General features: G+C 35.8%; 1 protein-coding gene across 6 annotated transcripts in view; it reads left to right on the forward strand.

Annotated features, from left to right (window-relative positions):
- LOC109719476 (piezo-type mechanosensitive ion channel homolog) overlaps positions 2,102-14,827 on the forward strand; it is an 85,431-nt gene continuing 72,705 nt past the window's right edge. For 3 of the 6 annotated variants that reach the window (XM_020246189.1, XM_020246192.1, XM_020246194.1), the window contains exons 1-4: positions 2,150-2,434; positions 3,668-3,883; positions 7,501-7,566; positions 12,546-12,626. In XM_020246189.1, coding sequence (XP_020101778.1) covers positions 3,793-3,883; positions 7,501-7,566; positions 12,546-12,626 — 238 coding nt within the window. In that variant the 5' untranslated portion in view covers positions 2,150-2,434; positions 3,668-3,792. Of the gene's footprint in view, positions 2,435-3,667; positions 3,884-7,500; positions 7,567-12,545; positions 12,627-14,827 lie in introns of all 6 variants that reach the window. The other 3 variants (XM_020246191.1, XM_020246193.1, XM_020246195.1) reach the window with 3 other exon arrangements.

A 14,827-nucleotide genomic window follows, 5' to 3' on the forward strand; every position in this document is an offset into this window, starting at 1 on the left:
TGGCTATGACCCAATCTTACCGGTTAACCATGTTAACCCCAATAACTCACAACCAAATTCCTTAATAACGGGGGACTCGAACCTCCCTAGGGACCGTCAACTGGTGGGACTTTACCACGCCCAGTGGTGACCAACTCCGGAGCGCACCGCCCGAGGGGGAGCTACCTCCCTCAAGCCAAGACTTATCGTGAGTGTCGATCCAATCCTCAACTTGAGGATACATAGCCACTAGTCACAATGCCAATGTCACAATAGGTCTCTACCTATTTAATCATGCCACTCTCTATGTCAACTTGGACAAATGTCAATATGGTTAAACTATGTTTAACAATCACTTTCTTGATGCCAATCATGTCTCTATTGTCATTGTCACCCTTGTTTACTAATGTTCAAGTCCAACTCTCACATTTACACAATAATAGGGTCCTAACATACATGAATGACACCAGAATATATATGATCAATCACCACAAGTGTTTGCTAGGTTCAAGATGCTAGGTTTAATGCCACTCGATCTAATATACATATAGATTGTCCACTATGTTCCACAACATGGCAATACGTCATCAAGTATGTCTTTCTATTTAACATAATCCACAATATGTAAATTCATAATATATCATCATGCACATATACCACTAGCATCACATGATTTGTCAACATACATATAGTCATTATCCAAAATAGTCCATACGTAGCATCTCATGCATTCTTTTAGCACTTAATTCATTATGCATTACATTTAGCATATTCTACAACATGTCATCATACATTCCTTTTATGATGTTCTTATAATGCTAATATTCATACGCCCTTTATATTATGCATTCAAAGCATTAATCATATGCATTTATCTAGCATTTATATAGTATATTAACATGCATTCTTTTCACATTCTTATATTATGTCAATATGCATCAATNTATCTGCCCCGTTTCCAACAGAAAATTCTAAATCTTCTGTTTTCATTCCGATTTCAGCACAAGTCACTTCTGACTTATGTTTTACTTCTACAAATCCAATAAAAATAGTTTCTCACACTATTTTTATTTATTTTTATTTTTATACCAAAATCTGGTATGTTACAATTTTTATTTACTATTATTTTTATATTAAAATCCGGTATATTACAATTATATTCCTCTATATAATATACGGGAGTTTTTAGAAAACCCTAGCCGTCATCTCTCTTTTCCTCTCTCTTCCATCTTCTAGCAAAAGAGGTCTTTTGCAAAGGAGCTAGCACCCCGGTGAGGACATCGATCAAATCATCAACCTCATGTGGATACCTATAGAGGCCGGACGCGTGTGCGGCTTCAAGAGAACCTAATTTCACGATCATCAAATTAAGGTGAAGATCTATCCGCGCAAAAGGTAAAGATTCGATCTTGGTTTTCTCCTTTAATCTTAAAGAACATGAGGGATCCTAATTGCGTGATTTTTGAGATTGGATCTCGAGAGTTTTCAAAATCAAATTTGTTTGATTTATTTTTCCGCTGTGTTTTTACCATACGCAATTTTCTAACAGTGGTATAAGAGCCAAGTTCATGTTTTTAAGATTAAAATTATGATTTTGGGTATTTTAAACCATTCTACGCCGGTTGAACGACATATGGATCGTCTTTGGCTAATTCGAAAAATTTAAATTGATCAAAGGATTTAATCGATGATTTCTAGCAAACAAGCAAAAAAAAAAAAGAAGAAGAAGAAAGTTACTGTAATATTTTAAAATTTAAAATTTAAAATTAAATTTTAAATTTGATCATTTTAAATTTTAAAATTTGAATTTTAAAATTTAAAATTAAAATTTAAAATTTAAAATTAAATTTTAAATTTGAAAAGTTGAGATTTAAAAATTCAAATATGAATTTGAAATTTTAAAATTTACATTTAATGTTAAATTTATAGTTTGAATCTAAACTAAAAATAAAAAATTAAAGTTTGAGCTCAAAATCAGAATCAATTTTGAAGGATTCGAATACTTCAAAATCAATTTTCTGATTTTGAAAGACAGAATCATATTTTTCATCTCTGTCGTCCTAAATGCTTTACTGAACTCAAAAATTAATTTTAGTCAGTCACGCCAAATCAGTTTTTGGACAGGCCAACATCGTGACCTGTAGTTATATACACCTCTCTCCCCGTCGCTGCAACCAAATCGTGCACCATCGCGCATGCCGGTCCATCATTCCCCTCCATCGGCTCTCTCTCCCTCTCTTCGTCGCCCTCAAACCTCCCCCTCGCCCTCGCCCTCGTCCCAGACCACCTACTCCCTCTCCCTCTCTTCTCTTTCTTCATATAGCGAGCATCCCCGCAGCATTTTTCGTTCCCCACGAGCATCCTCGCAGCGACAGCCCATACAACCGTAACCCCCGGCGCAGACGGTTGCCCCCACGAGCACCCCGCCTATCCCCCCACGCAACGCAGCCACCAGGTCAGTTTGCTAATTCGTTCAAAATTAGGTTATTATTTATTATTATGTTACATATGTCTAATGCCATGAATATGATATGAATTTCTTCAATATAGTGGGCTATTTTCTCTTCAGTTTATGCTTCCATGGCAAGGTTGGAGGTTCTCACAAACCCTTGATTTATATCCTTTTTCTTGGATAGTTCGATGCACTAGATAGGGAAACCCTAGCCTAGAATTTCTGATTTGGGGCTATTGTCACTCGTCTTGCCCATTTTCTAGGGTTTCTTTATTATTTATAATGCTTTACGTTGTGTAGCTGACTGGTGCTGTTAATTTGATCAACAAGACTGTTAATTCTGGTTCGTGAGATGTTTCTTCTAAATGGAACTGTAATTTAACAAAAATACACTCATCTTAATGTAATTTTTGGGACCTTTGGGTTTGCTGTGGCGCCTTGTCGCGCATTATCTTGCTTCTTAGTATCTGCTTGAATAAGATATATATGCTATCTTTTGCTCAATTTGATAGCGAAATATTTTTCTTTGAAAGATTTTTTGAATGTTATTGAAGGAAGACTGGTTCAATAGTGGAGGTGCATTTTACTGATTGTCCAAAACAATTAGTCTTCTAAAATTTTTAATGAGATCAATCTTGTAAATTGAATATTATGACGTCACATAGTTAAAGAATAGAGGGTGAAATTAGAGTCAAATTCGAATATCGGGGGACCTTTTATTGAATAATCTTATATGGGATGCGGAGGATAGGGTTTAGAGAACTTTTGAGATCTTAAGAATTACGACATCATATAATTGCATGTTCTTAAAAGTAAGTGCTCTTGGGATACTAGAATTGCCTTTTGGTTTTGAATCGAATAATTGTGGTTTTATTATAGTCAAGATTTAGTAAGTGTTTCGTTTTATTTGTGATTAGTTTGTTATGATATGTAGAGTAATTTGATGAGATGAGAGATCATTTAAGGTGGCAAAAAAAATATGGGAGAATAACTAGTTAAAATGATTTATAAGTTTATATTTATAATTGGGACTTTTGTTTATGTACCCTTCATTAAGAATTGTAATTAATAACTAGGGGAGAGGGATTGAGAGCAGCCAACGATGACGAGAAGGGAGCAGCCAACGGCGACGAGCATCCTCCCTTTCGCCTCAAATCGAACCGTCCAAAATAATTACAACACTGCTCTCAATCCCTCTCCCCCCTCCCAAAAAAAAACTGATTCTTTATTGGGCAGGTGAGTCGCTGTTTCCCCTTCAGAGGTCGTTGTCAATTGAAAGGAAAAAGAAATCCGCAGCGTTCTAGATGTTTTGCGGAGATGAGTTTTCATTTGCTGGAGGGTATTAGATATTCTGTCGCCGAATGAAAAGGCTGCTGATTCCATTGATTATTGAGAGGAGACGAATGGGGGGTTTTCTCGGTCGATTCTTGTTGCCTCTGCTGCTTTTAGCAGGTATTTTTTTGTTTTAATTTTTGTCTCTCTTTCTCTCTCTCTCTAATTGCTATTGACAGCCTGGATTTGCAACAATGTTCACAGAATTAATTTATTCTTGCTTGAATATACTAGGACCAGTTACATACAGTTGCTGTCTGTTGAGTGTCTTGGATACGTTGTTATAGATGTTGCTTTCTGTGCAATAATTGGGGAGCGCTAATATAACTGGACATACATACCAATCCTGCATTTGATCAGTTAGATAGCTTCTCTATGCGGTTTGGGTGGGGGTGACTTTGGAAGCTCATTAATATGTAGGGTTGTATAGCCCAAATTTATGGGGTTTCTTTGCTTCGGAGTTGAAGGTAGATTGCCTTTTAGAACGAAGTTTAAGTGCTTTGTAGAACAAAATTTTAAGTGCCTATTGGCATGGCCATGCCAATCGTGTCGATAAGATATCAGCACTATTTGTCCCCCGTGCCGGTGGCACGCTCAACACCTCTTTATTCGAAATTAGTAAGTAATTATCTCAATAAAATGCAAAAAAATTGATGAAGATATATAATAGGTAATTAGAAAATATTGGTGCTAAAGAAAATAAATATTTCATGTCATAGTGTGTCAGACATAGGTTCTTTTGCCACCAGACCGTGCCGTTTCATCCTAGTAAGTTTTTGGCTCCACGACACTTAAATCCTTGTATTAGAATAAAAAAGTTGAAGATTTTTATTGCTAGGTTTAGAAGGCAAGTATGAAGGAAGAAAGTTGATTAAACGTGCTCTAAATGATAAGTTAAGGATAACTTGAGAGAAGGAAACACTTATGTGAACTAGATGCTGCTGCAACACTTATTGAAGGCCACGGATCAACAAAAGACGCGTGGGACTTAGACGTATTCTTTATGTATCTTCAGAACACTTATTTTCTAGAATAGTAGGTGCTACTTGATATATTGCTGAATGTTGGAAGAGCATTTTTGAAAAAGTGCTTTGCAGTTTTGTGAACTAAAATTCATACCACATAGATAGATGAAACAATGTAATCCTTGTGCCATATAAGGGAGTGTTGGAAGTGGCCTTATTTAAGATTTCAATTAAAGCAAAAGCTACAATTGTCCAGTTTAGTTTGGTAGCATTTGTGGAGAATTTAATCCGCAAAAATAGTAGAGAGAAAAGCGGGTGGTGCTCGTGGAGGATTTCTTTGCTTTTCTTGATAGATGATTGCTTTTTAGGAGGTTTTGTCACAAAATAAAGGGCAATAAGCACATGAAGCATTAACAGGTGTACGATTTAAAGGGTATTTAAGCACAGAAAGCTCTAACAAGTGTATGATTTTGAAAGGTTCAACTTCAAGCAGCCTTCCTCTTGTATGGTGGTTGTTTCTTCGGGTCGGCATGGAATCGGCCGAATCACATAAAATGAAATTGAATTGAATCGGCAATTTTGGTTTCAGGTCATAGAATTGAAAAACAACTAACACTGAATAGCAAAGCTTGTGCATGTGAGTGAATGCATGTATGTATATGTGTAAGCATATTTCATGTATATGTATGTACATTTAACACCAAGTCATCACCCAATTTGCCAGTAAACTAAATCAACTTGAAACGTGCAATTTAATAAACGCAATTCCTCTCAAACTAGTCAAATTGATAAACTGAACTGGCTCAAACCAACAAAACTGAATAGAAACAAAACTTGAGACTTTTGATTTGGTGTTGTTTGCTTTTTTCCTTGCAATTGTTTTAATTTTGGTTTTGATTTTTTGAAACCCATTTAAACCATCTCGATTCCAATTTATTTTGGAAACTAAAGCATAGCCAAGCTAGCTGTTACTATGATTTGAATCCACAATGCTAAGGTCTATGAGCCTACATTATCATTGTGGCGTGGCCTCTATATAGTGTTCAAAGTAGAAAAGGAAAAAAAAAAGGCTTACTTTTGAGATTGGGAGGTGCAAATTGAGGACAAAGGATATTGTTCTAAAAAGTGGACAGGTGCACCGATCATCTTAATTCAACAAGTTCCTTGCAAGCATTGCTATTTTGTAGGTCATCTATTTATTGCAGAAAGTTTTTTCAAGAGTTACAGGATTCCAGCAAAATGAAAATGCCATAGGGAAGAAGAAAGTGGGAAAGTAGAGAGTTTCTAGTTGAAATCAATATAAGTTTGACACTGTCATATTAGGTTCTTTCTGAATTTTTGGACATTATTTCAACTTATAGACTCCTATTTGGAATGGATTCCCATCAGAACTTGTTCCTCTTAGAGGACTCATAGCTGGCAAGTAATTAACCCAAATAGTACTCTTCCAGAGAAGATTTTAGCTGCAATATTTCTCACCATACTTAGTGGTTGAAATATAGTTAAAAGTATAGCATGTGTACAATATTAAATGAATGACATTTCATTTTAAAGTCCCCTAAGTTTGAAAAATGCAATGTAAACTAAATAGGACCCATCTATACCTAGACTCAATCACACTCGAAATTAATTTGAAATATGGGACTTTTTTTATAACTTTAAAAAAAATTATTTGGTTTCAAATAACCTGTTAAAAATTTATTTGGCCAAATCACCCTATTTTGTCCAACTTAGCGCTAGGGTGGAGCAATAAATAAAATACGGTGAATTTTTCACCATCTTCAAATAAAAGCGATAAATGATTCACCGTCAATGCCATGTGGATGTGAGAGTTAAAAAGGCGGCGAATCGTTTACCGTATTTTTCTTTCTCAATTAAAAGAGGTGAATGATTCATCATTTTGTCATAACAGTTCCCTACATGCAATCCTAGCAACCCCACAAAAATCCTAATTACCTACACAAACAACTCACAAACAACCCTAATGATTTGAATACAGAAATGCGGTAACACCGTTTTCTAAAGATGGTGAGTGATTCACCGCTTTCAATGCACACAGTAAACGATTTACCGTCTTTCACTTCTCCTTCCACATGGCGCTGAGTTGGACAAAATACGGTTGGTTTGCGAAATAAATTTTTATTAGGGTTATTTGACTTAATATAATTCGTTAAAGGTTATTCAAAAAAAAAATGAAATTTGTTTATGTAATCTTGCTTTATCAAGCAACTAGAATAATGTATAGATGCTAAAGTTACTATTGCACAAATGATCCATATGCTACAGCGAAACAGTTTTAGCTATCGTGAAATAGTTTTAGCTACAATTTAATAGAAATGTAATAATTAGTAATAGTCTTAATGATCATGCGTTTCTCTTTCAAGCTTTAATCAAATTGTTTATATCAAGAAGATACTTAGATTTTGATGGTGATGCAGAGTGGGATTCACATAGGATTCAGTTGAGTCATCTTTTATTTATTGAGTCAATTTTTGTATTAGGTTTGGTTGAGTCGTTAGGATATTATATTTTTTTTTCTAATTCTCGGAATTATTATTTTTTAATTTATTTCAGGGATTGCTTTTATTTTCTATGTGGAATAAAACCCTAAAAATTAGGGATATATTTTAGGGCCTTTTTTAGATATGTTCGAATTAGGAAAATTTCGATTTGTTTTAGATTACAATTATATTTGACGGCTATAATTATAGCCTATGCCTTGTAATTTTAGAGACAATTTATGATGAGATAAAGTTTGTGTTTCATGTTTAGACTGCGATCATGGTATCTTCTTCTTCCCTTTGCCTTGTGCATCGACGAAAATCTATCTTTCTAAAGGTTCTTTCTTCTCTTTTCTTCATCTATTTCTTCTCTCTTATTTCTCGCTTCTTCTTCATTTAATCCTTACTCTCTAATCTTTTTAAAGTATTCTAGAATTTTCTAAAAAATTATAAAATTCAGTTTTATGAAGATTTGGGCTCATCACAAGCAAGATAAATTAAGACTTTTCTAATTTGTCCTGCATTAGATGGTTTTAGGATATGTTTGTTTATGTCAAGATTGTAGTGCGGAATGGTGAATATGTGATAGGAGTCTAAAAGCATATGTTATGCATTAGCAATATCTTGCACATTAAAATCAATCTTGTACAGATTTGGTTTGGTATGGAAAATGTCTATTGTCGAGTAAAGTTAGTGTCTCTTGATCTGAGTCTTCTAATTTATTCAGAAATTGACTGACAAAGTCTTGCTTATCTTAATTTTCAGAATTCTGAATGCCACTGTACGTAAATTGCCTCGTTTGGCATTGGTTTAATGTTTAAAAGGCTCAATCTTACTAAGTAATGCTCGTTAATTGTTGTTGGTTGATGGACCGTTCATTGATCTGGATGAACTTTGAGCATCTGATTTGTATTTTGTTTGTCACACCAAGTTCTTTGATATGACCTTGGGCGATAGTGGTGGAATCATGGATAGAACTATAATGCAAGAATCTTGTGGGGCTGATGTAGCATGGCCGTTTTTGCCTTCTGGAGGTTTTTGATGCAAGAATGTTTTAGTGCTATCACACAATGGTGCTGTAGCATGGCTGTATTGTAGTAGGTTAAGGAGAAGAAGAAAAAGAAGAATGAGATAGAAGAATAAAGACGAAGATTGGGGACAAGAATGTCACGCCCTTGTTCCACAGCGGAAGCCCAGGGGACGACAACAGACCGCCGTGTGTGCACAATCTTGCACACACGAAGCGTCCAATCGAACAACAACAACAACGAAAGCGAGTAACTTTATAATCTACAACTAAAGAATACCACAAATCACAAATTAATGGTTCTAGAACTACGAAGTTAAGATAAAGACATGTATTAGAGCACTATGCACAAGCTTAACTACCGTACATCACTATACAGAATCATATAAACCTCAAACCCCAAAAAGTAAAAGTGCAAGTAAAAGGCCTTGGCCTCGCCAGTCCTTATGTACAGTAAACATATCCAAAATCCACTAATTGGTGGTCCTCTAACACACATGTACACCGGTAGAAGATGCTATCTACTGCACGATCCCCTTACCTCGATCAGCGGAAGGTGCACCTGTCTCTGAAAAGTAAACCATAAGAGGGTGCGAGAACTACTAAACAGAAGTTCCCAGTGGTACAGTTGGCGACAACCATGACCTTCCCACTAGGTCTACAAAAACAAGCATAGGTAACAATAATTAATTCCACTAAATACTAAGCTATAAAGCATAATACGAGTAATAAATTTCTACTATTCATCATGTTTCTACGCAGGTAATGAACATGAAGGAAAATGACTAAATCATGCATCAATGCTATTACTAATAGATAAATGCAATAGTATATTTGATTGCAATAACCGACTCATAGGTCCGGTCAAGCCTGTGCCCGCCTAGTGTGCGGCCACACTGCTGCATGTGTGACGGCGATATCTAGGCTACTGTCTTTGCTATCGCTGGCCAGTCTCCGAAGTGACACTCGAGGGGAGTGACTCCTACCGAGTCTAATAGTGCGTAATTCTGTCAAGCTCTATGTGGCTCTTCAGGCTATAGTCTTTGTGATGATCAAAAGATCACAATTAACCAATCCGGTGTTCTTAATGTTATAAAAAATAATTTCTATGTCTAGTGTCACTATGACATATATTCTACCTCAATGTCCAAAACGTCTATTTACTACTGCTGCTCTAACCCACGGTCTTTATTACCTAGTTCATGACAATCGAGACATGTTTAAATGAGGAATGCTCTACAACCATGCATATGATGTTAACTCGCCCCTCTTGGCCTAATCTAGCATATATGCTTAATATACTATTAACCATTTACTATATTACAACTATAGAACATAGGATTTACCTGACATGACAAAGATGAGTGTTAACATGCAATCATGCTAGAATTCTAATTCTCTACTTGATTTCGTACCATCGCCTTCTATCAATATAAGTAACATATATATATATAGAGCTAGGCTGGTATACTATTGGTTGCACGGAGGCCTCCGTGCTATCAAGTTATTTTCAATGATGCGGCTTCCAAATCGACGATCGGCTCCGTTAGACTTGATCTACACTATTAAAAGTATTTGGAACTAAATTTCATAATTTTTCGACATCATTTGACTAGTGATCAAAAGGTCTCAAAATTGACAATTTTAATGGTAGATGTGATGCGTTTGTGAATTTAACATTGTAAAACAATCCAAATCTGATGAAATTTTTATAGAAAATTCTTTTCACTATTTAGAGTAAGATTAGTACCTCTGATCTTAAATTCAAGTTTTTTATCATTATTTTTTATGAGATTTTTATTTTTAGCCGTTCATATTTAGACTACTCGTTTGATAGGTAAATGATACCGAAAATTTATGAAATAATGTAGATCAAGTCTAACGGAGCCGATCGTCGATTTGGAAGCTGCATCATTGAAAACAACTTGGTAGTACGGAGGGCTCCGTGCTACCGATAGTATACCAGCCTAGCTCTCTCTCTCTCTATATAAATATAGAGTCTGGCCACTATACTTTTATGAGTATAGACCCCTTTGTACTCATAAGTTTTCGGTCGTTAGATCTAGCTCTTTGATCATTTCCTCCCGTTAGATCATACTATTCAACCAACCACCCACTCAACCCTAAGGGACCACTATCATCATAACCGGGGCCGCTATCATCCTAACCACACATTTCTTCATCCAACGGCCGAAAACTTATAAGTACAAAGTGGTCCTATACTCATAAGAGTATAGTAGTCTACTATATATATCATATTATAATATAGATTATTATATATATATATATATATACTATATATAAGAGTTCCGGCTAATGTGCTTGTAAAATCACCCAACACTCTTTGGTACCTTGTAAGGTTTTTACCGTTAGATCTACGCTTTGATCATTTTCAAGCCGTATTTAGATATACTATTCAACCAACTACCCATCTCAACCCCTAGCGTGCCCACATTATTCTAACCGCACATCCCTTAATCCCAAAGAGCCGAAAACTACAAAGACCAATGACTTGGTACTTTTAAAAGCATAGAGTCATCTATATATATATATATCAATTTAGACATAGAAGGAAATTCGCTGTTTCTCTGGCGGATTGGAACCCACCTTGGATCGCTATCAAAAGCGGCAACGTAATCGTCTATACAGCCATTCTCGGTTCATGTCCCGCAGGGACTCCACGAAAGTAAACTTCAAATATCAGGAAGGAGTTAGCAAAGCAAAGGATACCATAAAATGCCATACAATTTTGCGATTTGATCAAAAGAGAGGGGCGGGGGGTGGGGGTGGGGGGGGGGGTGTTAGATTAAAACTAATCCAAATTACGTTGATGATCCGTGTGAGGTAATTCCAAACCAGCGGGAAGTGACAAGAGGTTTAGTAAAATCCTCCAAACGCTCAATGGGAGAATCGGAACTACGAAAACCTAAAATTCAACGGAAGATCAAAATTCTATTTAACTTTAATTACATCAATTTCACACCGGTTACATCAAATTCCAGCAAAATAAAGTGTAATTCAAACTCCCCTACTTTCCTCTTCCTCCCGTGAATGTCGATTCAATCGCCGACCGCGGATTGCACGAAATTGACTCTCCCTCTCTCCCTCCTTGCTCCGCTACTGTTCCAGAAGCAACTGATGGCTGGTTGCTGCTGCTGCTAAGCAGCCAGCAGCAGCAGCTGCTGGCTACTGCTGCTGCCGTTGCTGTCAAGCAGCCATCAGCAGCAGCTGCTGGCTACTGCTGCTGCTGCTGCTGTTTCTCAGCCAGCAAGAGAGAGAGAGAGAGAGAGAGAGAGAGAGAGAGAGGGGAGGAGGAGGAGGAGGAGAAAAAGGAACTGTAAACGAGAAAATACTTACGTCGCAAGCGCAGTTCGCATGTGCAATTTCGATCGGCTCGTCGGATTAATTGGAACTTCACAATCCTATTTCTTCCTTTTCTCCTCCTTTCTCTTCTTCTTCTCTTCTTTCTCTCTCTGTAAGCCTCAGGTGGAGTGACAGGGCATTCAAGAATGCTCCTGAGGCTTAGTGGATTTCCACTAAAATTGGACAATTGCAAGATAGTCCAATTAACACAAGTAATGAGATTTTAGTCCTCAACAAGTGGAAATTGAGTTATTGAGTTCTTTTTCGCGTCAATTTCGTGCCAAAACGTCTGCAACCTACGCAAGCCCTGTAAGAGCATGCTGACTATAAAGTCATACTGTAATCTTGTCTATTTGGCAAGGTGCATTATTCTAGAAAGAAGGTGAGAGGAGGGACAGATCGGCTAACCTAGCCAAACAAAGGAAACATTATGGAAAAGCCCTCGAATGAACTAAAACACTATTCCTATTGATCATCCTCTGGTTACAAAGAGGAGCATTTTGTGTTATTCAAAGATTTCATGTGCCTAGTGGAATTTCCAATTATTGGGTTTGTGTATTCTAAACGACAACAACTTATTTGAAATTCCTAACTAAGAGATTCATTCTAATCCTTTTGTAACAATCAACTTACTTTGAAAATATACCACAATATTTTTGAAAAGGTGATAGTACTCGATTTCACTTGTCTTAGTTCCACACATCGTACTGCATCAGCACAAAAACATGATGCAGTAATGTAGGATTGAAATTATATATATATTTTTAATCTCCGACTAAGAAGTTCGATTTTTTATATTTGTTTGCTGTTATTGAGAATGGAGACTCCATTAAATTATTGCTGGAGTACAATATTTATTTATTTTGTTAATTTAGCTGCTTTTCCTTAGTTAAACTCTATTTGCTATTATTGTGCTGTTTTTGCAGCTTCTCTACTTGACTGGAGTTTGATATCTCTTATCAATATGTTGATGTTTATTGCCATTCAGCTTACTACTCCAAGAAGAGGTATGTATTATTGAATTACCACATGTTATATTCTTCTTTATTGCTTGTAGGTTCAGTGTCTCTTGGTTCTGGAGAAATGGTTCTCTGGAGGACTCATATTTAATTAGTTGTTACGATGACTTTAGATTTTTCATGATTTCCTTAAGCTTTTTGAGATCCTAAATACTGTCATCTAAGCTATCTTCTTATATCTACGTCATGTTATATGTAATTTTGTTGCTCAGAGTAATTGTATTAAGCTGCTTGTATTGTTTTCTTTTCTTTTCACTTTTTTCCCCTATGTTTGGGGCCTGTTTGGTTCCTCGAAAAATACCACAGAAAACTTGTTTTATGGTGGAAAAGTTTTTTTTTCCATGTGTTTAGAGTAGATTTTTTGGAAAATTATTTTCCATTTTTCACGGAAAACTTTCCTTTTCGTTTTTCAAATTTTTTTTTCCAGAAAACAAAAACTTTTTTCTTATGGACGTTTTGAGTAAAATAGGGAATTTCTCTTTTCTAATATATCGGTATACGCTTACCACTAAACCGTCATCTTAACATTTTCTACTGTCGTCTCTATCTCCCCAAGGTGTATATATATATATATATATACACAGCATAATTGTCTCCATCTCCTATTTGTCATATCAACCATCTCCATCTTCTTTGTGAAACTATTTTATCTACACTAAAATATACTTCAGATTGTTTTTATTTATTATTTTATTATTTATATTATAAATAGTTTGTGCGTATTATGTTAAATTTTAAAAGGTTAGTATTCCCACCCTCCTTTGTAGCAGGTATATATATATATATATATATATATATATATATATAGAATTAGGCTACTATACTATCTATAGTACCGGGGCTTCGGTACTATAGTCTTGTTTTCGATCTTAGGGTGTTCAAATTAACGATCCACATTGTTAAAAATGATCTACGGTATATGAAGTTCTTAGAAATAAAATTTTAGTTTTTTTCGACATCGTTTACTTAGTAAATAAATTATGTCAAAATGGAAGGTGGAAATTGAATAATCTTTAAAATTTGAGCATAGGACTTTTAAATTCAAGATCAAGAATGTTAACCTTAATCTAGATAGTTTAAAGTATTTTCTATCAAAATTTGAAGAAATTTAGATTCTTCTACACCGTTAAACTCTAAAGTCGCCATAGTAGCCATTGAAAATTGACAATTTTGAAATGGTTTGATCATAAAGTAAACTATGTCGAAAAAATATAAAATTTTATTTCTAAAAACTTTAAAAACCCTAGATCAGTTTTAACGGTGTGGATCGTTGATTTGAACACCCTAAGATCGAAAACGAGACTATAGTACCGGAGCCCCGGTACCAAGGTTTTAAGTGCCCGTCGGCACGGACCGTATCCACTGTGCCGTATCGTGCCCACAAGATACCGACATGATACAGATCCCGTGCCGATGGCACAGCTCAAAACCCTCTATTCTTTAAATTAGTAAGTAATTTCCTCAATAAAGTTCAAAAGATGTGATAAAAAGATATAATAAATAGTTAGAATATTTTGTTGCTAAAGAAAATAAATATTTCATACTATTATGTGTCGGCATGCAAGAATTTTTTTGACCGGCACGCATCGGCATGGCTCGGCACGGCTCGGCACGGCTCGGCACGCACCGTGCCGGCAAGTTTCCGGCACAACCTCGTGCCACGACACTTAAATCCTTGCCCGGTACTATAGATAGTATAGGAGACTAACTCTCTCTCTCTCTCTCTCTCTCTCTATATATATATATATATATATATATATATATATATATATATAGTTGTGCTGGTATGCTTCTAGTATATATAGAGTTGTGCTGGTATGCTTCTAGAAGCACGGAGGTCTCCGTGCTTCCAAGTCGTTTTCGATGTTCGCACTTTCGAATCGTTGATCGGCTCCGTTAGAGTTGATCTAGAGTATTTGAAGTACCTAGAAAATAAATTTTGCGATTTTTCGATATTATTTGCCTAGTGATCGAAGGGGCTCAAAATCAATAATTTTAACGGCCGTGGTGAGCCGGTTGCAAGTTTAACGGTGTAGAAATATCCAAATCACATGAAATTTTGATAGAAAATTCTTTATACCATATAAAACAAGATCAATAACTTTGATCTAAAATTTTAATGTCATATCATCGTATTTTGTAAGATTTTTATTTTCAGCCGTTGATTTTGAGCCACTTCGATCACTAGG

Source organism: Ananas comosus, linkage group 13, assembly GCF_001540865.1.
Source record: "Ananas comosus cultivar F153 linkage group 13, ASM154086v1, whole genome shotgun sequence".
Lineage (NCBI taxonomy): Eukaryota > Viridiplantae > Streptophyta > Magnoliopsida > Poales > Bromeliaceae > Ananas > Ananas comosus.